The sequence below is a fragment of the Silurus aristotelis genome (genome assembly GCF_946808225.1).
Source record: "Silurus aristotelis genome assembly, chromosome: 13".
Classification (NCBI taxonomy): Eukaryota; Metazoa; Chordata; class Actinopteri; order Siluriformes; family Siluridae; genus Silurus; species Silurus aristotelis.
The window spans coordinates 4,154,598-4,176,972 of record NC_139586.1 but is presented as its reverse complement, the minus strand read 5'-3'; the positions used below and the strand labels follow the sequence as shown (position 1 = coordinate 4,176,972).

General features: G+C 35.1%; 2 protein-coding genes across 3 annotated transcripts in view; both read left to right on the top strand.

The window, feature by feature from the left end:
* LOC310735404 (complement factor H-like) overlaps positions 1-22,375 on the top strand; it is a 189,708-nt gene that overhangs the window by 143,183 nt on the left and 24,150 nt on the right. The window contains exon 31 of one of the 2 annotated variants that reach the window (XM_083558121.1): positions 4,091-4,264. The exons of the other annotated variant lie outside the window; for it this stretch is intronic. Within the exon in view, the coding sequence (XP_083414247.1) occupies positions 4,091-4,098 (8 nt within the window). The 3' untranslated portion in view covers positions 4,099-4,264. Of the gene's footprint in view, positions 1-4,090; positions 4,265-22,375 lie in introns of those variants that run through there. 2 annotated transcript variants of the gene reach the window in all.
* Positions 14,130-21,563, top strand: LOC310735430 (complement factor H-related protein 3-like). Its single transcript, XM_083558184.1, has 9 exons — positions 14,130-14,264; positions 14,414-14,623; positions 14,969-15,074; positions 15,152-15,228; positions 15,614-15,805; positions 16,154-16,342; positions 18,814-19,005; positions 19,088-19,270; positions 21,000-21,563. Exons 1-9 carry the CDS (start codon positions 14,198-14,200, stop codon positions 21,194-21,196), a joined length of 1,413 nt encoding a protein of 470 aa, XP_083414310.1. The 5' UTR covers positions 14,130-14,197; the 3' UTR covers positions 21,197-21,563.

The following is a 22,375-nucleotide window of genomic DNA, read 5'->3' as shown; positions in this document are numbered from 1 at the left end:
CATTGTCTTACTTGCATGTATTATAAGTAGATGAAAGCCTAGGTGAAATTGTCTTAAGAACTGTTACTAGTAGGTCATCTTTAGTCTGAAAAATTAAAACAAACCTTTCAAAGACAAAAAAAACAAACAAAAAAAACATTAGGTATGGCCAAATATACTATTTCACATGGGTTTAAAAATAATGCACTGGTGAAGAATACAAAAAGGCCTGAAGATCACAGAAAAAAGGATAAAAGTATGGAGAAAGAAAAGAACCGCTTGAATTCAGAAACAAACTTCTTCATTAAATGGAATGGGTATGTATTGATGCCTGTGCAACTGATGCCTTTGTATTTAATGATAATGTGCCTGCTGACAAAAGAAATAAGATGTATTCTGTGTAAGGCTATATTCTGAATTGTATAGGGTTATATTATCCTTTTTTGCATCCATTTTAATTTTGGAAGGCAAAACTGAAAGCAAAATATACAAACAAAAACTAAAAGACAGCTGTAGTAAAGACCTGGCAAAAACATCTGGAAACAAAAACAGGGTCTAGTGATCCCAATGTGTTTTAGAATTCAGGCAATTCATAGTACATGAAAAATATATTGGATTAGTCTCTTAAGATTGTTATTCGTTTACTAACATTAATCCAAAAAGGTTTTTTTTTGGTCTTGTAATTTTCCATGCTTTTTAAAACCTGATCGGCTCCACTTGGACAACTTCTCTTGGGAAAATTTCACTTTCCACTCAGTAATTTATAATTACCATAAAACATTTTTACAATGTAACAACATGGGATATTTTTTATATGCTAATGTTATGTCTCAAGGATGCGTTTTCATTCAGTTTAACTTCCTGGTGGTTTGCTTAGTTCATTTTACTGCAAATATATATTTGACAAAAAAAGAACAAGTTTTTGAAAGGTTGAAAATTTTTGTTGAAAGAAATTTTTACTGTTTCATAAATAAAAAAAAAAATGTGTTTGTTTTGTTATCTGTTTGTATCTATTATTATATAATTAAAATATTTTTGGTCTTTGTTGCAGATATAGAATGCGTGGCCCCTGAAATACCACATGGAATTACAAATCTTGCTATACTGTACAAAGAAAATGATATAATACATTATAAATGTGAAGAAACGTATCAACCCAGACCTGGAAAACCTAAATGCACAAAATACGGCTGGAGTATAAAACCCGAATGTGAAGGTGATAACCCAGTCTTTGTTTTCCTGTGTTAAATTTACTCAAGTTGAATATATATATATATATATATATATATATATATATATATTATATTATATTTTACAGTTTCGAAGATCTTTGTAAACCTTATTCCTTCTCATTGTATTTTATCTCATTTTGACACCAATAGAAATTGTATGTATGCTTGGGTCACCCACGGTTGGTGTTTATAGTACAGAACCTCAAGGGGTATCTGTATTTCATGTTGGTGAACATGTGCAGATTACATGCTTAAAAACACACTGGTTTTATGGAACAAAGCAACAGTCAAGAAGTGTTAAATGCCAAAATGATGGAACATGGTCATCCAGACCAGTGTGTGAGGGTAAAAATGTAAAACACAATACAGTAAAAATACTGGTACAATATTGTTGGCACCATAATTCCAAGACAAAGTAATAAAAACTAATAATTTTGCAGAAATGACATGTGAAAAACCAGAAGAGGAACATCTGGTTCTTTCGTACTACTATAGATACAAGCAAATTTATAAATTAAATGCGGATATACAATATAACTGTGAAGCTGGTTATAAAGGTGGTCCAAGTTCTAGATGTACAGAGAACGGCTGGGATCCAAAACCAGGGTGTATTGGTATGTATACATTTTAAAGAATTAATTACTTTATTAACTTGCGTATATAATGGTTGAATAAATCCAAACAAATATTTTGCCTGTATTTCAGAGATTACTTGTTCAAAACCAAATATTGATTATGGAACAGTGAAGAACCCACAGAATACTTACAGGATTAATACACATGTATTGATCCAGTGTGATGATGGATATCAATTTTATGCCACCTGTACAAGAAATGGAGTATGGCAGAGTACGGGAAAGTGCAACCGTAAGAATCAATTTATTAATATATTAATAAATAGCTAGCTAATAGCTAAAAGTAAGCTTTGGTCTGCTATTTTGAATGAGCAGTTCTCGAAAAGTGTTCAGAGGTGTTTCACTGTTTGTATTCCTCCCTTTGTTTGTGCTCACTACATAAACTATATTGATCGTATAAAAATTATAATAATAACTTACTATACTATGCATTAAATACCTGAAATTCTTTATATGAAATGAAAATTCTGAAATTATTAGCATGTGTTGTCTCTACAGAGTTTAAGCAATAGCAAAAAAATAATTCCACATTTTAATTATGGGTGTATGTATTTTTGTTGTTATAATTCTTCTTCTTCTTCTTCTTCTTCTTTTGCTTATTATTATTATTATTAGTAGTAGTATTAGTATTAGTATTATTATTATTATTATTCTTGCCTAAAAGAGAAAACACTTATTAGTCAAAAAACATCATCAGGTGTGTGCTTCTGTCAGGCTGCAGACGCGGAAGCCGATATAGTCCGATCATTGTCCTTTTATTTCAACAACCGTACAACACAAAAACACTCATAAGCCGTTGAAAACAACAAACAAAGACATCCGCTCGATACGCGTTGTCCGCTATGAGTTCGAATGTCCCAAGCATAATCCATAAAGCCTTCGGCAATGAGTAATCCAAGTCGGAAGTGGAATTCGCACATACAGCCGGCGGTCGAGCAGCCACGCGATTGTCCAGCTTGACAATATAACGACCGACACCCTGTGACTCAAGAACGTGAGTTTATGTAGTCTGATCTTTCATGAGCCACAGCTGTCGGTAATCTTGGGAAGCAGCGTGACTGCTATCGAGGGGGGCGTGGCAGGGTGGATCTGACAGCTACAGACGGGGGCGTGGCAGGGTGAATCCCTGACAGCTACAGAGGGGGGCGTGGCAGGGTGAATCCCTGACAGCTTCTTACTATTACCTCATTGTCTTACTTGCATGTATTATAAGTAGATGAAAGCCTAGGTGAAATTGTCTTAAGAACTGTTACTAGTAGGTCATCTTTAGTCTGAAAAATTAAAACAAACCTTTCAAAGACAAAAAAAACAAACAAAAAAAACATTAGGTATGGCCAAATATACTATTTCACATGGGTTTAAAAATAATGCACTGGTGAAGAATACAAAAAGGCCTGAAGATCACAGAAAAAAGGATAAAAGTATGGAGAAAGAAAAGAACCGCTTGAATTCAGAAACAAACTTCTTCATTAAATGGAATGGGTATGTATTGATGCCTGTGCAACTGATGCCTTTGTATTTAATGATAATGTGCCTGCTGACAAAAGAAATAAGATGTATTCTGTGTAAGGCTATATTCTGAATTGTATAGGGTTATATTATCCTTTTTTGCATCCATTTTAATTTTGGAAGGCAAAACTGAAAGCAAAATATACAAACAAAAACTAAAAGACAGCTGTAGTAAAGACCTGGCAAAAACATCTGGAAACAAAAACAGGGTCTAGTGATCCCAATGTGTTTTAGAATTCAGGCAATTCATAGTACATGAAAAATATATTGGATTAGTCTCTTAAGATTGTTATTCGTTTACTAACATTAATCCAAAAAGGTTTTTTTTTGGTCTTGTAATTTTCCATGCTTTTTAAAACCTGATCGGCTCCACTTGGACAACTTCTCTTGGGAAAATTTCACTTTCCACTCAGTAATTTATAATTACCATAAAACATTTTTACAATGTAACAACATGGGATAGCTCACTACAATAATGAATGGAGGGTTGAACATGCATTAACATCACAAACTGTATAACAATCTTACGCTCTGGTTGGTGTTAAAAAGATATTGGGAGATAGGTCGGAAGTGTTGACTAAAGCAATAAGAATGAAAACCTACATTTAATTACACTGTCAGCAGTCTAAAATCCATATCTTGCTCTTTTTTATATATTAATATAGATTAGGGTTTAAATGGACAATGTGGGATTTTTTGTTGATTTGGCATTCACCCTGTTCAATTTTTTTTCAGATTCCTGAGGATGAGACGGCTCCCAGTCAACAACTATTCCCTGGAGACAAATGAACCTATAATAAATACAGTTAATACATAATATTTGGGCAACACATAACTTTTTCACATCATAATTGCCTTGTTCGAATGTTACACCTGGTTTGGGGAATTAAAATTCAATTGACAAAATAATGGCTTGAGTTTTATTTTAGATTTTTTACATGAATAAAATCATTTTTTCCTGGATAATTTTACAAGCAAAACAATTTCAAGCAATTTGTAAGTCATTCTTTTAGTACAATTTATTGTTAATGGCAAAATTATGGATATTGCTATGCAGATCGAAAATGTTCTATGTATCATATGTCTCATTTATACACGATTCAGCCCTTTTTGTCTGCCATTTTTGTGCCGTATAAGATTTAGTAAAATCATTATTCCAGCCTGACAATATGATGTGTGCATCATATGGAGATCATGAGAACACTTCATAGTTAATTCTTATGACAAATGCTATAATACCCACAATCTTTGTCTTTTCACAGCTCATTACAAAATCCATTGTTTAAAACATTATTACAATTATACGACTACACTTCCACATTACAATAGTGAAAAATACAGAAAATGTTAATCATAAAGACCATTTGCAGTATAACTACATTGGCTAACAAGCTACCTGTACCCAAAACAATGCAACAAGCATATGTATGATCATTTCTCAGCACTTATAACCTCTTACCCATTTTATATCTGAGAATAGTTGCATTGAAAATTAATGGGGAGGGGACTCAGTCTTCTCAGGAAGTAGAGACACTGTTGGGCTTTCTGTCTGATGGAGCTGGTGTTGGGTCTCCACATAGGATCCATCGATGATCAGTAAAGAATGGCAACAACCAACTTTGTTTTAACAGATTGCAGTTTGAATGAAGCTCTGCATGTTAGCACCAATCACTGAACAGCAAATCTCAACAATAATGGAACTATAATGAATGGACTGTGCCACCCAGATGAGGATGAGGTTCTCTTTTGAGTCTGGTTCCTCTCAAGGTTTTATCCTTAAACATCTTTGAGACTTTTTTACTTGCCACAGTCACCAATAGCTTGCTCATTAGGTATATGAAGTTATAAGATTTACAGGACAACTGACTCATGTAAACGAAAGAATGAATGGGGCCATGTATCGTGAGATTTTGAGTGAAAACCTTCTTCCATCAGCAAGGGCATTGAAGATGAAACGTTGCTGGGTTTTTCAGCATGACAATGATCCCAAACACACCACCTGGGCAACGAAGGATTGGGTTCGTAAGAAGCATTTCAAGGTGCTGGAGTGGCCTAGCCAGTCTACAGATCTCAACCTCATAGAAAATCTTTAAAGGGAGGTAAAAATCCGTGTTACCCAGCGACAGCCCCAAAACATCACTGCTCTAGAAGAGATCTGCATGGAGAAATGGGCCAAACTACCAGCAACAGTGTGTAAAAACCTTGTGAAAACGTTTGATCTCTGTCATTGCCAACAAAAGGTATATAAAAGTATTAAGATGAACTTGTGTTATTGACCAAATACATATTTTCCACCATAATTTGCAAATAAATTCTTTAAAAATCAGACAATGTGATTTTCGGGATTTTTTTCTCGTTTTGTCTCTGACAGTGGTATATGTATCTATATATGTACCTACAGGCCTTTCTCATTTTTTTTAAGTGGGAGAACTAAAATACTTATTTGCCCCACTATATATATATATATATATATATATATATATATATATATATATATATATATATATATATATATATATATATATATATATATATATATATATATATATCGCTGATCGCTATCAGTTTGTTGATGTTAATGGTGAGTTCTCCACACTCTCTGAGGTAAAGTTTGGTGTTCCTCAAGGATCTGTCTTAGGCCCTCTGCTTTTCTCTTTATATATGCTGCCTCTTGGAGAAATTATTCATAAACATGGTATTAGATTCCATTGCTATGCTGATGATACACAGCTATATATTTCAGCAAAGCCAGATGAGAGAGATCAGCTTAACAATGTTAAAAAATGTGTAAAGGACATTAGACAGTGGATGCTCGATAACTTTCTTCTGCTAAACTCAGATAAGACGGAAGTACTTTTACTAGGACCACATGCAGCTAGAAGCAAACTTTCCGATTACCTAACATCTCTGGATGGTGTTTCTGTTTCAGTGTGTACGGCTGTCAAAGACCTTGGTGTGATTATTGACTCGAGTCTTTCCTTTGAGGCTCACGTGAATAATATTACCAGGATCGCCTTCTTTCACCTTAGAAATATTGCTAAAATTAGAAATATGATGTCGTTACAGGATGCAGAAAAACTAGTTCATGCTTTTGTTACTTCTAGATTAGACTACTGTAACGCTTTACTGTCTGGGTGTGCGAGTAGGTGCATAAATAAGCTTCAATTAGTTCAGAATGCAGCAGCAAGAGTCCTCACTAGATCTAGGAAATATGACCACATCACCCCTGTATTAATCAGTCTACACTGGCTCCCAATCAAATCTCGCATTGATTATAAAATTTTACTACTGACATATAAAGCACTTAATGGTCTCGCACCACCGTATCTGAGTGAACTTCTGTACCAGTATGATCCTCCACGCCTACTTAGATCAAAAGGTGCAGGCTATCTGTTGGTTCCTCCAATAATGAAGATTACAGCAGGGGGCAGATCTTTCTCTTATAAAGCCCCGCAGTTATGGAACAGCCTTCCTATCAGTGTTCGGGACTCAGACACAGTCTCAGTGTTCAAGTCGAGGTTGAAAACATATTTATTCAGTCAAGCCTTTAATCAGTAGATTTTTTCTCAGGTAAAGGCTCAGATCTGGAGGGAACATTGATATAGAGTGTTTGGTGAACTGGGATATTTGTACGCTGTCGTCCCCTCACATTCACGTGTTCACTCAGGTTTGTTGATGGTGGTGTGGTGGGCCGTCTCTTATCCCAGAGATCCCTCATGTCTGTGTTGCCTTCTGGTTCTCCCTTTTAGTTATGCTGCTATAGCGAGTCTTGCCGGAGTCCAAACTGCACAGTGACTTTAACTCTCATGCAACAATAGGTACACTTAATAATCCATATCCTTCTCTTCCTGTCACCCTCTTCTCTCTCTCTCTCTCTCTCTCTCTCTCTCTCTCTCTCTCTCTCTCTCTCTCTCTCTCTCTCTCTCGGTCGAGTTAAACATGCTCCTGAGGCTCCAGTGACCACTGTTCCTGCCCCTCTCCCCCCCGTGGATCTTCCCACTTCATCCAGGCCTGCCTGGATTGGATGTCAACAGTCTCCTACACTGATGTCAACAGTCTCCTACACTGACTCAGAAATACACTTCGCTTTTGATCATCATCACTGCACCCCGCAACATTGTATACCCGCCACAAATGGACATTCGGTGTAACCCAGATGAGGATGGGTTCCCTCTTGAGTCTGGTTCCTCTCAAGGTTTCTTCCTTATGCCATCTCGGGGAGTTTTTCCTTGCCACAGTCGCCAGTCGCCACCGGCTTGCTCATCAGGGACAAACTTACTCATAAAGAACATATTCATTTTTAATCACCGCATTATCTGTGTAAAGCTGCTTTGAGACAATGTTCATTGTTAAAAGCGCTATACAAATAAAAATTTATTGAAAAATGAATTGAATATATATATATATATATATATATATATATATATATATATATATATATATATATATATATATATATATATATATTTACAGTACAGACCAAAAGTTTGGACACACCTTCTCATTCAAAGAGTTTTCTTTATTTTCATGACTATGAAAATTGTAGATTCACACTGAAGGCAACAAAACTATGAATAAACACATGTATGTTTTAAAAAACTATGAATTAACACATGTATATATATGGAATTATATACATAAAAAACAAAGTGTGAAACAACTGAAAAATGTCATATTGTAGGTTCTTCAAAGTAGCCACCTTTTGCTTTGATTACTGCTTTGCACACTCTTGGCATTTTCTTGATGAGCTTCAAGAGGTAGTCACCTGAAATGGTCTTCCAACAGTCTTGAAGGAGTTCCCCGAGAGATGATTGGCACTTGTTGGCCTTTTTTTGCCTTCACCCTGCGGTCCAGCTCACCCTTAAACCATCTCGATTGGGTTCAGGTCCGGTGACTGTGGAGGCCAGATCATCTGGCGCAGCACCCCATCACTCTCCTTCTTGGTCAAATAGCCCTTGATGCCTTCTGTGTGACTCTCTACAATTTTCATAGTCATGAAAATAAAGAAAACTCTTTGAATGAGAAGGTGTGTCCAAACTTTTGGTCTGTACTCTATATATATATATATATATATATATATATATATATATATATATATATATATATATATATATATATATATATATATATATATATATATGTTCATCCACTGTTGAAGCACTCTTGCCAATCAATATATCAAACACGTCATGTCAAATGTCTCTGTGGCAGATTTGCCCAGTTTCACACAGAATTTCATGTTTGCTCTGTGTTTTAACAGGTTGTCCATGATGAAATCGCAGACATGGTATATTTAGAAAGCAGTAAATCTATACTGTACTATACTATATCTTTACTCTATACAAGCTGCACATTGACTACTCTAATATATATGTATATAGTGCAACCTCGATTCTCGCAGAAGTTACAGTTCTGTGACCCATCACGAGGTTTAGACTCTCTCCTTTGAATGGTTTTACAGGGGGAATTGTACACGTATTGTAAACTGAACAGCATGTTTTATTTACTACTTTAAATGAATAAAACATTTAATAATTAAATAGTTTTTCAAATATTTTTATGTCATTTATTAGTGCAAACTAATGTTATTAACGTATTTTATTCCAAACTTTCAATCAGATTCTTCGCGAGTTACTCTTAGTCGCGAGTATCGAGCTTCCATTGTATTAATATCTTTATATATATATATATATATATATATATATATATATATATATATATATATATATATATATATATATATATAAATATATATATATATATACTGCATATTATTATTATTATTATTATTATTATTATTATTATTATTATTATAACCGTTTTTACCTCAACATTCTGCTGACTGTATTTGTTAACTTGTTCGATTTGATGTTTATTACAGTTGTTGAAAACCTTAGATGCCCAGACCCTGAGCGACAAATAAATAATGCCATTTTGAAAAGAGCAAATCTGAAGAAATATTATCAGGAAGGCAGCACAGTACAATACAAGTGTAAAGCAGGCTATTACTTTGAAAATGGGCTCCAAGCCACATGTTTCACAGGAAAATGGGATTACCCACAATGCATATCATGTAAGTAGCAAACCATTATTGTGAAGAAAAAATCTTAACAACCAAACGAAGCACAAAACAGCACTTAATATGCTTAACAGTATTCCAGCACAGGACTTCAGCATTGGTGCCATGCCAACTATCGCACTCAAGTAATTGGAGAAGTAGTGGTAGTAGTAGTAGTAGTAGTAGTAATAATAATAATAATAATAATAATAATAATAATAATAATAATACATGTAGTGATTAAAAGTGAAAATGTTCTTTATAAGTAAGTTTGTCCCTGATGAGCGAGCCGGTGGCGACTATGGCAAGGAAAAACTCCCCGAGATGGCATAAGGAAGAAACATTGAGAGACTCAAGAGGGAACCCATCCTCATCTGGGTTGCACCAAATATTTAGATATTTATAGTTTTTTTATTATGTCATAAACTAAGCTGGAGTGATATGTTGCTAAGTATAACATAGTGCTTGCTTAGTTCATACTACAAATCATGGAAAATCAGCAGATCCTATGGAGAATTAAATGCATGATATGTATAATAGGCTATATCACAGGAGAAATGCTTATTTTGTACTTATTTCAGTCCTTCAGTTGGTAAAAGCAAACCGTTAACTCTAATAATGTGATGCATACACAAATTATTCCTTAAGCAAGATAAATAAATAAAAAACGTTTGTGCTTAAATAACATAAGCAAAAAAATATTACAGTCATATTTTAAGTATCTTTTAAAATATCTATTTTATTTTCTCAAACTTATGTTTTGTGTTAATTTCTTGAAATGAGCACTATACAAATGTACAGTTAATTGCAAAATATATGTAATAAACAAATAATCTATATAATATGCACACAAGTCAAAAGACAATCAGCTAAAGATCCTCAAACATAAAATGACACAATCATTATTCCCAGGGCTTTGAAAGGACAGACGTTGGGCTTTATATATGTACAGTGTCGATTCCGTAAATGTTATCTGCCATCATGCAGGCAAGTTGTGTGGACTAACACACAATCATTAACCACAGAGGATACTGTTTTGGATCAATTCAGTATTCAAGTCCTGCACACATCCAACCACATGTTCTTGGCCTATCATGCTAACAAGGATCCCATTCGGAAAAAAGTCAAACAGGCAGATTAGCAGACAACAGAAGAACCTAACCCTCTACTAATTGCTGTTAATTTACGGCAGAATTTTAACAGTATAATAATGTTATGTTCAAAAGCAGTACATTACTGTTTTATTGTTGTTGTAAAATGATGTAGACACAATATAACGGCATTTTGCTGTATTTATTACTCATAGAAAATAAAACATTACTATACAGTATTTTTGTAAACTGCAGTGAGCACGCAAGGACTTTTATCCGTCTTCATAATATTACAGGTGAGTTCCCTTTTGTTTGCGTGACAAAATTCATTACATTTGCTATGGCAGCTAACATGTATGGTGGATATTGGAAGTTAATCTTTCTTCTTTTTGCTCATTTTCAGCGATTAATACGCCAAATGCATTACTGTGTTGTGCAGCTGGATTTCAGACTCGGGTTGAATTATTCCCAATTACCGGGTGAGTTTCATTCAGAAAAATATGTGATAATCCTTCTTTAAAGTAAATTTTTCAAACTCCATTGCACTGAAATCAAATTGTCTTTGTATCACACTAAAATGACTGGTGTTTTCCGCTGCTTTTCTGAAATTCGTGAAGCCTCCAGCGTTAGAAAAAAAACCCTTATATATCAGTGTTATCAGTGCTGTAGCTTGTTTTCTTTCCGGAATAAAAACTGTTCTTTATACAAGAATATACTTTGCTATATGTTCTCTGTGAGTAATCATTTTCCCTCCACTAGTTCTAAACACACACATTTGTTTTTCAGGCGGTTATTCGGGATTAATCCGGAAAAGAGCACAAGGCTGTAGGAGTCTTATCAAAGCGGACGTGTCTCCAGTCTACTTAAAAAATTTATAGATTTTAAGTGGGACTTTATATAAGTAATACACAACACAGACTACACACAAACATCGCATACACACACTCACAACACACACATCACACACATGCATATTCACTCAAAAATACTGTATATACTTCAGTGTTTTCTGTCATTCACTTTGTCTTTCTTTCCAGAGTAATTTTTTTTTTACATTTAGATGTATTTCCATAAATGTAATAAGCTTTGGGCTTTTGGTTGACCATTGTTTTATTTTATACAAATGTTCTGTAAATAAGAATCTGTGTTATTTTCTTTAATGTTATTTAGGTTTTATACTAAGACAGTTTAATAAAGAAATTATGTTTTGAAACAACCGCTAAAGCTGATTTACTTCTGTTAAAGAGTACATTTAAACAGTGTTATGTTGTATTTGCGAAAACAGTAGCCAACTGTAAATTTCACCAACACTAAGATACTGGTAATTTTACAGTAAGTTGCTGGCAACCGTTCTGCCAGTTCTTTACTGTTTTTTAATAAACAGAAGACAACTGTAATTTTACCCTACACTAAGAAACTGGTAATTTTACAGTTAATTGCTGGCGACCGTGCTGCCACTTCTTTACTGTTTTTTAACGGAAAAATTTTTACAGTGCAGTTTACAGTGGTCCACAATTTGAGTGCACAAATGTAAACAACTCACTTTCTCTTTTGTGAGACAGAGATGTATTAGTTTGCTAACATTTAAAGAAAATATGTTTGGGATGGACCAGATTAATGTCGCACAATATTTTCACGGACCGGTTTATTGTCAGAAAATATTTTCATGGACTATTACAGTATGTGTTGCCGGCCGGAGCAGCCCCTTTAAGAAGGTAGTGGATGGAGGTAAGACATTTGACCAAGGCAAACATCATGACATGCATCAAGAGTGTGTCATAGACAGATGTGGCGGATACCCCCAGGCCGCGGACTGGCACCGGTCCGTGGGTCAGTTGGTACCAGGCTGCACAGAAAGAAAACATAACTTACATTATTTCCATTTTATTTATTATATGATTCTGAACAATGTTTTATTTTGGAAAATTACCAGATTCTCTCTGCCACATCTGTCTATGACTCACTCTTGATACATGTCAAGATGCTTCCCTCAGTCACATGGCTTACCTCCATCCGCTACCTCCTTAAAGGGGCTTCTCCAGCCAGTAACACATAATACATTACCTCTAAATTAAAAATCCCCAAGCTAGCAAAATGAACAAAAAAACAGCACAGTATAGAAAATACCAGTTTTTATGCTGGTCGTATCATTTTATTTAGTTGTATTTATCTGCCACACCTTAAAGGCCGGTCCATGAAAATATTTTCTGACCGTGGCGCAAAAAAGGTTGGGGACCACTGGCCTAAGGGGTCCTTAGAAAATCTGAAAAACTCTGAGACCACTGGTATAAAGTTAAAGGTTTTAAAGATAGTATCCCAAAACAATGATGTTCGAAAGGGGGGTGGAGGGTGGGAGGAAGTAGTGGACTGAGATTTCCATGTTATGTCGATGTATTTGTTGCCTCTGTTTAACTTGACAGCACACATCAATCTCAACTATTTGTCAGTGCTCATTATTGATCAAATACATTGTTCATTTTTGTTTTTATACTTATCTGGGAAGGCTCTTTCTGGGGCCTGGAAAATGTGGAGCATGAACGAGGGCAATTTTAGTTCGTATTCTAGTTTCACCCAGAAAATCAGGGTGTCGATCCGCTCCTCTGTTTCGCCAAGGGTGCTGCTCTGCTCCAGTGTTCCGCCGAGGGCGCCACTCCGCTCCAGTGTTCCGCCGAGGGTGCCGTACCGCCGCCTGGCTGCGAAAAGGAGGTTGTACCATCGCCCGGCCGCGACAAGACCAGAACATCGTCCACAAGCTCCTCAGAAGGCGACTTTTTGCTTCCACGCTCCCCAGAAGGTGATGTCTCGCCTCCAAGCTCCACAGAAGGCGACGTCTCGCCTCCAAGCTCCTCAAAAGGTGACGTCTCGCCTCCAAGCTCCTCAGAAGGCGACGTCTTGCCTCCAAGTTCCTCAGAAGACGACATCACGCTTTCAAGTTCCTCCGAAGGCGACGTCACGCCTCCAAGTGCCCCTGAAGACAACGTCACACCTCCAAGTGCCCCCTCCAAAGACGCCGGCACAATCCAGAATCCCTCAGAAGCCATTATTGCAGACCTAGGTCCCTCAGAGAGTGAGAACACGGTCCAAGACTCCACGCCCAAGGTTCTTCAGGGGCGCCGTTGCACCTCGAGACTTCTTCGAAGGCAACGCCGTGCCGCGCCACCTAACACTTGTTACTCTACATAAGCCTCCTAACTCTCGCCATTTAACTCTCGTTTCTCTACATAAGCCTCCGTTCCGACATCACTAGTGTCGGACCTACTTTATGGCTACGGTGACCAACCCAGTTTAAGGCTGCCAGCATTCCCCGCTGGGTCCGTGAATTACTTACGTATTTTTTTTCTTTATTTTCTTTTTAACTTTTAAATAGTTTAAATAACACTTTGTACTGTTTGCTCCAAAACGGACCAGGAGATGGGGTCATGGGTAATTGTGTACACAATATTTAATCTTTAACCACATAAACAGGTTCACAAAATGATTTATTTCCTATGAAGACGTGCAGAAGTGTGTCTCTGTGTGTGTGTGTGTGTGTGTGTGTGTGTGTGTGTGTGTGTGTGTGTGTGTGTGTGTGTGTGTGTGTGTGTGTGTGTGTGTGTGTGTGTGTGTGTGTTTGTGGGGGGAACTATTAACCCTGCCCAGTATTTTCTTAGTCTTATCATTAAGCTTGGTAAGCAAGTCTACTGAACAGGAACAATGGAGTCATGTCTTGTTGTCCTGTTTATGTTTTACTTGGCCAGTGTTTCAACTTCAGCAATGGATGGTAAGACTTTTTTTCTTTTGTTATTATTTGTTTGTGTTATTATTGTTTTTGTTCGTACAACAATTTAAATTGTGTAACCTGATATTCTTTCATGAAATGTGTGTTGCTTTTGAAAAAAACATTTAAAAGTGTTACGGTTACTGTGACAGGTGATGTCAACGGTGGCACTTCATCTGAACTGACAGGCTGCTCAAAGATCCCCGTCGTAGAAAATGCGAATGTTTCTCGTACGTCTTTGAAAAGCAATTATACTAAGGGAGATTCCTTAATCTATAACTGCCATCGAGGATATGTAGGAAGAGTAAACTTCATTTGTGTTGGGCACAAATGGGAAAGTATTCGAAAAGCTGAATGTTCACGTAAGTGTTCACGTAATGTTCAGTGTATATTTTTGTGCATATAGTAAGCAGGTCTAGAGTTTCAGTGTTGGAGTATGTTAGGATAGAAAAATAAAGTGCCATTAAAAAAAAAAAATTATATATATATATATATATATATATATATATATATATATATATATATATATATATATATATATATATATATATATATATATATATATTTATATTTACAATCACTGCTACTATTTAATTAATTTCCCTACAGTCATTGATGTTTAAGAGTAGCTATGCTCTACCTTCAGCTTGATCACAATTATTTTCTGTGCATTTTAAATGTTCAGTTTTGTCTTTAAATATCTCCAGGTAAACGATGTCAGCTTCCCCAAGATACACCAAATGGTCGATTTACACTGATTAATGGCACTGAATTTGTTTATGAAGCCATTATTAAATACACATGCAAACAAGGGTAGGTGCAGTTTTAGTCAATTTGAGCAGAATTCAGAACCACAATCTCCTATATATGGTATATAATGTTTCTTTTAGGTATCGCATGGCGACTGTTTATGACACCAGAACGTGTTTGCCTGAGGGCTGGAGCAACCACTTGCCTGAGTGTGAAGGTATGATTGAATTTGTGGTTTAGTACATTCTTCACATGTTTATGATTTTTCATTGGCCTTACAAATAATAATGACTTACATGATTTTTGAATTGTTAAGAATTTGTATTTGCTCTGTGAGAAATTCAAAAACAATTAAACTAAACATCCCACAAAGGGTTTTTGCTATTTAAAAAGTTAATTTTGTTAAATTAGAGATGAAAATCTGATATCTGAAAGATATATATTTTTATTTTTTCCACATATGACAGACCATGGCTTATAATAAAAATAATAAGCAAACATGGACAAATTTTGGCCCGTGGGCCCTATTTTTGGCATCACTGTTTTAGACCATCCAAACATATAATTAAATCAATACTTAATTTGTCTCTCTCTTTTTTCAGAAATAGTATGTCCTCCACCAGAAACTAAAAATAACATCATTGTAAATGGACTTCCAGATTATGACAATCCACTAAGATATGGGCATCATTTAATATTCACTTGTGACTCTCCTGGTCTTAAAATAATAGGGCCAAATGAAATCGTATGTGAAGAAAATGGAGAATGGAGTGGTTCAAGTCCTGCTTGTGAAGGTAAAGTAGTTTCGAAACAGGCTTAAGTATTTCAAAACATTCACAAAACTGTAGAATTTTCACCGAATTTTGTACAAAATAAAAAGAGTGGGTTGACAATTCTGTGGTTAACAATCGATCATTACAAATGCGATGAGCAAAAGAGGCATCTCAGCATACACTAAATGGGATTGGTGGGCTACAACAGCAGAAGACAACATTGGGTTCCACTCCTGGGACTCACCCAATCTGTTTGGATTTATTGTAAAATAATTTTACATTTTGGATTAATTATAGATTATGTTTATTGTTGGTTTGTGACAATGTTATTATTTCTCCCCCAATATCTTTTTTTTGTGCCATGTACAGAAGTCATTTGTAAGTTGCTGCCAATGCATGGCTTGTTCGTGTTTGGGCTTCCACAGAATAACGCACCTGCCAAATTTGGACACAAGTTATCTTTCCACTGTGCACATGCAGGCATGGTCCTAAAAGGAAACAATGAAGTTTTCTGTTCAACTGATGGAAATTGGAGTCCCCCTTTTCCAAGATGTGAAGGTACACCTATAGTTCAGTTGACACAATTGACAGACTTAGGGATTAGAGTGCAGGTTTTATTAGTAAAACACAAATGCAAACCAGCAATATATGCTGATTACCAAAGACTGATGCATGAACTCTGAACATAAAGCACCTCTAAATAAGGCTCTGTATTTGGGCTTGTGTTGTTTTCCTATTATGAAGACTTGAGGCCCAAATAACTATATTTGGGCTTCAAGTCTTTATAATAGAAAAAAAACTGCTTTGAGTTACTACAATTTTAAAGGGCTCATGTAAGACGTTTTGGGGACAAAGTGAGAGAGGCCCAATTAAGATGGTCTGGGCATGTGCAGAGGAGGGATATGGGGTATATCGGTAGAAGAAAGCTGAGGATGGAGCCACCAGGAAGAATGAAAAGTGGAAGACCAAGGAGGAGGTTTATGGATGTGGTGAGAGAAGACCTGCAGGTAGCGGGTTTGAAAGAGGCAGATGTAGAGAAAAGGTGGGTATGGAGATGGATGATCCGCTGTGGCGACCCCTAAAGGGAGCAGACAAAAAAAGAAGAAGATTAACATCCCAGGTTTTTTTAAAGATATACTTTCTTTGTAACATTCAGTGTTACCAAGAGCCTTATTTTTATTTTTTTTATTTAAACAGGAAAGTAGAGTGTGAATTATATATTAATAACCTCTATATTAATAGGTTATATTGAATCTGGGAAAAACATAAATGCCCTCAGCTATTTATGATGGTGACCTTTATATATCTATTTAATTGGACATTGCTCAAAAGTGGCCATCTTTTGTATAAAAGTTTTTTTGTGAGTTTAAACTTTTACCACTCTCCCAGAGAGAAGGATACCTCTCTGTCTTTGGTATTTGTGACTGATTCACCTAACTATTGTGGCTATGTGTTAGAAGCGTTGACAGACCCCAGACTGCCTGTCTGAAAGTCATACTTTTGGCAATTAAGATGTCCAGATCAGTGCATACACCATTGGCATGTGGGATGAGATTTTGGTGTTGGTGTGCATTGTAAAAAAAGTTTATTTTTTTCTGATCTGTGCAAATTTTACACAAATGGAATGGCCAGGTGTTTTTTACTTTTTTTATTATTTTTTTTTACAAATGTTTTTGTAGCTTTATTAGCTTTTTTCTCATTCCATCTAACAACCTATGAAAGTTAATGGGTTCATAGTAAGGTTTGCAATAATATTATTTTCAAATGTGTCAGTAACCGGGCTTAAATAAGACATGAAATAGAATAATATCAGTCTATGGATAGAATTGTAGCTGTGTGTACTTTGTTCTTTGTGGATGTTTGTATGGTTAAATCTTTGGAGAATTTCAGTGGAGTTTTTTTAGCTGGTTGGTGTGCATCCTGGGCAGTAACTTGTTGAGCAGTACACAGGAAATTTAAATATTTAAGGTGTGATGACATGAAAACATATATTTTGTTTAAATATCCAGATATTTAAACATAAGGATACATTACAATTTGTTCATAAAAGCTAGACCTATACAACATTCAGTAATCACAGGATATTGGTATTCCTCACCAAAAGGAAGTTTAGGGTCTACTCATAACTATTAATGTTTATATTTTCCAGTCTATTTATTTTAGTTAAGTTGCTTTGAGACAAATGTTCATTGTTAAAACGCTATACAAATGAAATCGAATTAAATTGAAGTCTACATTTGCCAGCCAAACATGTTATTGTAGCAATTTTGGACTTTCAGCCCAGTCCATGGTTTGACCTTCCTTACAATGGACAGTGCTGTAGCAGTAAGCACATGTAGTAGTCATAGTTTGCCAAGGCTGGTTTCAATGTGGCCAAATCACTCATTGGGAATTAACTTGAACGATGACTGCATTCATTTGAATGCCTATGGTTTTGCACTGTGCAACTATGGGTGTGATCAAGTTTTTACATGCTTTTGGCATATGAAAGCATTGTAATCTATAAAACAAGGATTTAACAGGAAACTGTAATTAATATAACATAAAGTTGGTCATTGGACATGGTAGCATCCTGAAATAATTCCAAACCAATCCTACCAGTCCTCCTTAACATTTGTAAAGCTTCCTTTTTTTAATAATGTATCTAAATAAACAAGCTCAAAATGTTTCAAATAAATGATGACTTTGCCTAAATCAAGAAATTATTATTTACCACTGACTATAGCCATTGTTGAAAATATTCCATTTTATATTTACATGTTACATTTTAGGGATATAAAAATAGTTTTCTGGACACAATATCAGAATCTGGTAGCGTTCCCAACAAAAGAGACTAAAATTTTGAATGCAGGTATTGCTGCAAGTCAAAATGAGGTCGATTATTTTATTGTTTTTTAAATGTGCATATGGTTTTCGAAAAATATTCTCTTCTCATTTTTTTCTCTTTCTTTCTTTCTTTCTTTCTTTCTTTCTTTCTTTCTTTCTTTCTTTCTTTCTTTCTTTCTTTCTTTCTTTCTTTCTTTCTACAGAGATTACTTGCAAAGGAGAGGAACTTAATAATGTATTTATTGTTAGTGGATATCCAGGAGTTTATCCACCATATAAACCGAATCATTCTTTAGCCTTTCGTTGTGTTAATCCTTATATGATTATGATGGGACAACCATTAATTACATGCAAACAAGATGGAACATGGAGTAGTCCATACCCTAGATGTTTAGGTGAAAACTTACTATACATATACTAAAACATTGATTAAAAAAGTAAATACAATGTACTTAATATGTACTTTTATGTTTACAGTGAACTATGGAGTTTGTGGCCCTCCGCCAAACGTTCAATTTGCTGATACAGTTACTTTAAGGAAAAACTACTATAGTAATGGAGAACGAGTTCAATACCAGTGCATTGCTTTGTACACTTTATCTGGCAATGGCATCGCAACCTGTGCACAAGGAATATGGACAAGACATTTTAGATGTTTAAGTAAGTACTTTCTGCATATGAGATTTAAATAAATGTGTGAAACCAAGAATGGCTGGGAATTAGGATAAGCTTTATTCACATAAGATATGAATACTGCATTTTTGCATACTGGATGCAAAAATTGTTGTATAAAAACATTTATATCAATAAAAAAATTATTTTAAAGCAAAATGAACAGAATAACAATGTATAATAAACAAATATATACATGCATGCACTCACATCAAAAAAAGATATTTAGATAAACTTAAAGTGATTCTTTAAATGTAAGATAATATAGTGGTAAGTTGCTTTTTAACAAAATTATAAATACGCGTGATAATACTATCAAGCTTCATGCTGATATGAAAAAAATATATATATTGTTATAGTCAATGTAAAATGCTAAAAGTTTATTTACATATAGCAGTAATATGAGCTTTAAGTTGAAGCTACCTTCAGAATTAGAGAAATTGCATATATTTATGAAAAATGTTGGCCTTTTTCATAAATACTAATAAGCTGTACCACTAAAACCACCTAGATACTTACTTCTTGAGAAAGCTTATATACCTTCACTATAAATGCTACTTGCATTTAATTTCCCAGCTAATGTCAACATGTTTTATTTTGACACCAAGTGCAATTTGCACAAGAAGAACAGCATTAATTGAATGTAACCTTTGAATATATTTTACTGAATACTTATAATTTTTTTTATTTTCCATATCAAAGATTTGGTGATTCTTATTCATTTTACAGTAAAAAGGCAACATTTCTGTGTTTAAGAATATAATTATTTATCAATCGTCTGAATAAGGGATGTCATATACAGATTGCTCTGGTATGTGTCAGTATATGTTACAGTATTTTGGAACGGTCACAACATGCAATTCCAAATCTTCAACCAGAAAATATCCCTCTACCTCTAAAATATTCATCGTCTAGGAGTAGTCTTCAAGTGATGTAAAATCAATAGAATCAATAGGGAACTTCTTACCATTAAATGAGTTATGCTGAACATGCATTTGGTTTGTTAATTAAAAATGCAAATTTATTTGCTGGTTATATACAAAAATGCTTACTTTACAGCTAGTGTCTTAGCATGGAGGTGTCTGTTTTCTACCTACCTTGTCTAGCAAGCAACTCAAATAACCACTCTGAGAACCATGTAGAGCAGAAAAGCTTAACAGAATACACAAAATGTCAAACTTTTAAGGTGTGGCCTACAACATTAGAAGACCACACTAGGACTCCTGAATCTTGATTTCTGCTTTAAGATGCAGACCATTGCACCCTTAACAACAAGTAAAATTGTTTGAATGCCAAAGCATATATGAGAAATGTTGTTGCTGAAAATGTGTAGACCTTGTTAATGAGTAGACCAGAAAAGTTCAGTGTTCTTCCAAATGAACTTTCCTACTCACCAGATTTGATGTTAATTGAGCAATTTCGGGATGTGGTAGCATGACTGTGCAGTTGACAAACCCACAAAAATTATGTGATGCAATTTTTTAGCAAAATTTCAAAGTAATGTTTCCAACATCTCCATTCCACAAATTATTGAAACTTATCTCAAAGCAAAGGGACCTTTCTACCCAATAGTTATTTGTTTTGCAGATTTTAATACAATTAAGAAAGGTTGGGTGGATATGTATGCAAGGCACCACATCTATACTTTAATGATGGTTCAGATGTAATGTTCACTGAAAAAAATAATAAAAAAGTTTGATTTTAAACGCTTTTTCAGAACCGTGCACTGTGACCATAGAAGACATGGATGCCCGGAACATACAGCAATATTATGGGGAAAAAATAGTAATGCACGCAAAACATGAAGAATCCATTAGCTTTAGATGCCAAAATAGAAGAAAAGCAAAATATAACAGCCTGGCCTTCCATCAGCAGTGCAAAAATGGAGTAATGGCCCTGCCATCTTGCCAGTAATATAGATCAGATTATCTCAAATCTATGGTTGATGGATGATATTGATGGATGAATGGTTGATGGATGATAATAAACCAATTTCATTCATGATTCTAATGATTATTGTTTGCTTGATTTTATTTCTTTAGCAGTTGGGTGTCATATAAAAAATATGATTAGTATCTCAGTGTCACTTAAAAAAAGTATCAAGTAAATTGGGTGTAGTTTATAATAATGTAGCATTAAATCATTGTTATGGAATGACAAGCGTGAAAAAAAGAAATTGGTGTGGAGATGTAATCACATGAACTTATGTGACAAAATACATACTGACATTTTCAGTCACCTGTCAAGTCATCTAATCCAATAAACATTATACTTTATCAAATGCATTCTGTGTACTCGATATAAATCTATGGAAACTGTGCACAACAGCACTTAACACAGAAAAAGCTGGGGCCGACTTCATCTTAACATATCAATTTATGTTGCATATCAGTGTCGGGACTTCAACTAGCATGAATCATTGGTAGGTGCCACCACTTTCTCCCTCTTATTGGAAGAAAGCGGAAAGTGGCTTCACCTAAAAAGCCCTGGGATTGAAAACCCCAAGGAACATCTCTTTTTCTCACTTACAGGACCTTATTAGTATAAAAATGCCCTGGTGTTGGTGGCTTTTGTTTTTGATTGTGTTTATTGCAACATAGGAAATGGTTACAAGGCCATCCCCCCCAAGAAAAGTATAATTCTACATTGAGAAGGATTGCTCTTGAATAAAGAGATGAAAACAGTTGAACTTCCAAGGGAATTCAGCATGATTTACCCAAGAGCTTTTTAAGGTAAAGAAATTAAAATGGTCTATAAATGATTGAGTCGGTCTCCTGAATATTTTAAGTAGGCAATTTTTATGCCTTTAAAAATTGAGGGACATGGGAGAATAAAAAAAAGAAGAGAGCATTAAAGCTGATCATAAAGTATGATCATTTACACTGTCTGAAATACTGAAGTACTCAGGATCATGATGGTACTATATGTCATTAAACTTTCTCCATTGAAAAAGGTTTCCAATGGTTTGCAGCACAAAAAAACCCCCTCAATAACAGCATATTGTATACATTGCTATTTTAGTGAACATGCAGAGCCACATGGACCATCACCAAACATTTGTGCTTAAGCCTCAACAGATGTGTAAAGTTACAC

What these genes read in the sequence shown, in the direction of transcription:
- LOC310735430 (XM_083558184.1), top strand. Translation starts at nt 14,198, where the DNA reads ATGGAGTCATGTCTTGTTGTCCTGTTTATGTTTTACTTGGCCAGTGTT. An exon ending in CCACTTGCCTGAGTGTGAAG is followed by an intron (nt 15,229 to 15,613) that starts GTATGATTGAAT and finishes CTCTTTTTTCAG; the next exon opens with AAATAGTATGTCCTCCACCA. An exon ending in TTCAAGTCCTGCTTGTGAAG is followed by an intron (nt 15,806 to 16,153) that starts GTAAAGTAGTTT and finishes TGCCATGTACAG; the next exon opens with AAGTCATTTGTAAGTTGCTG.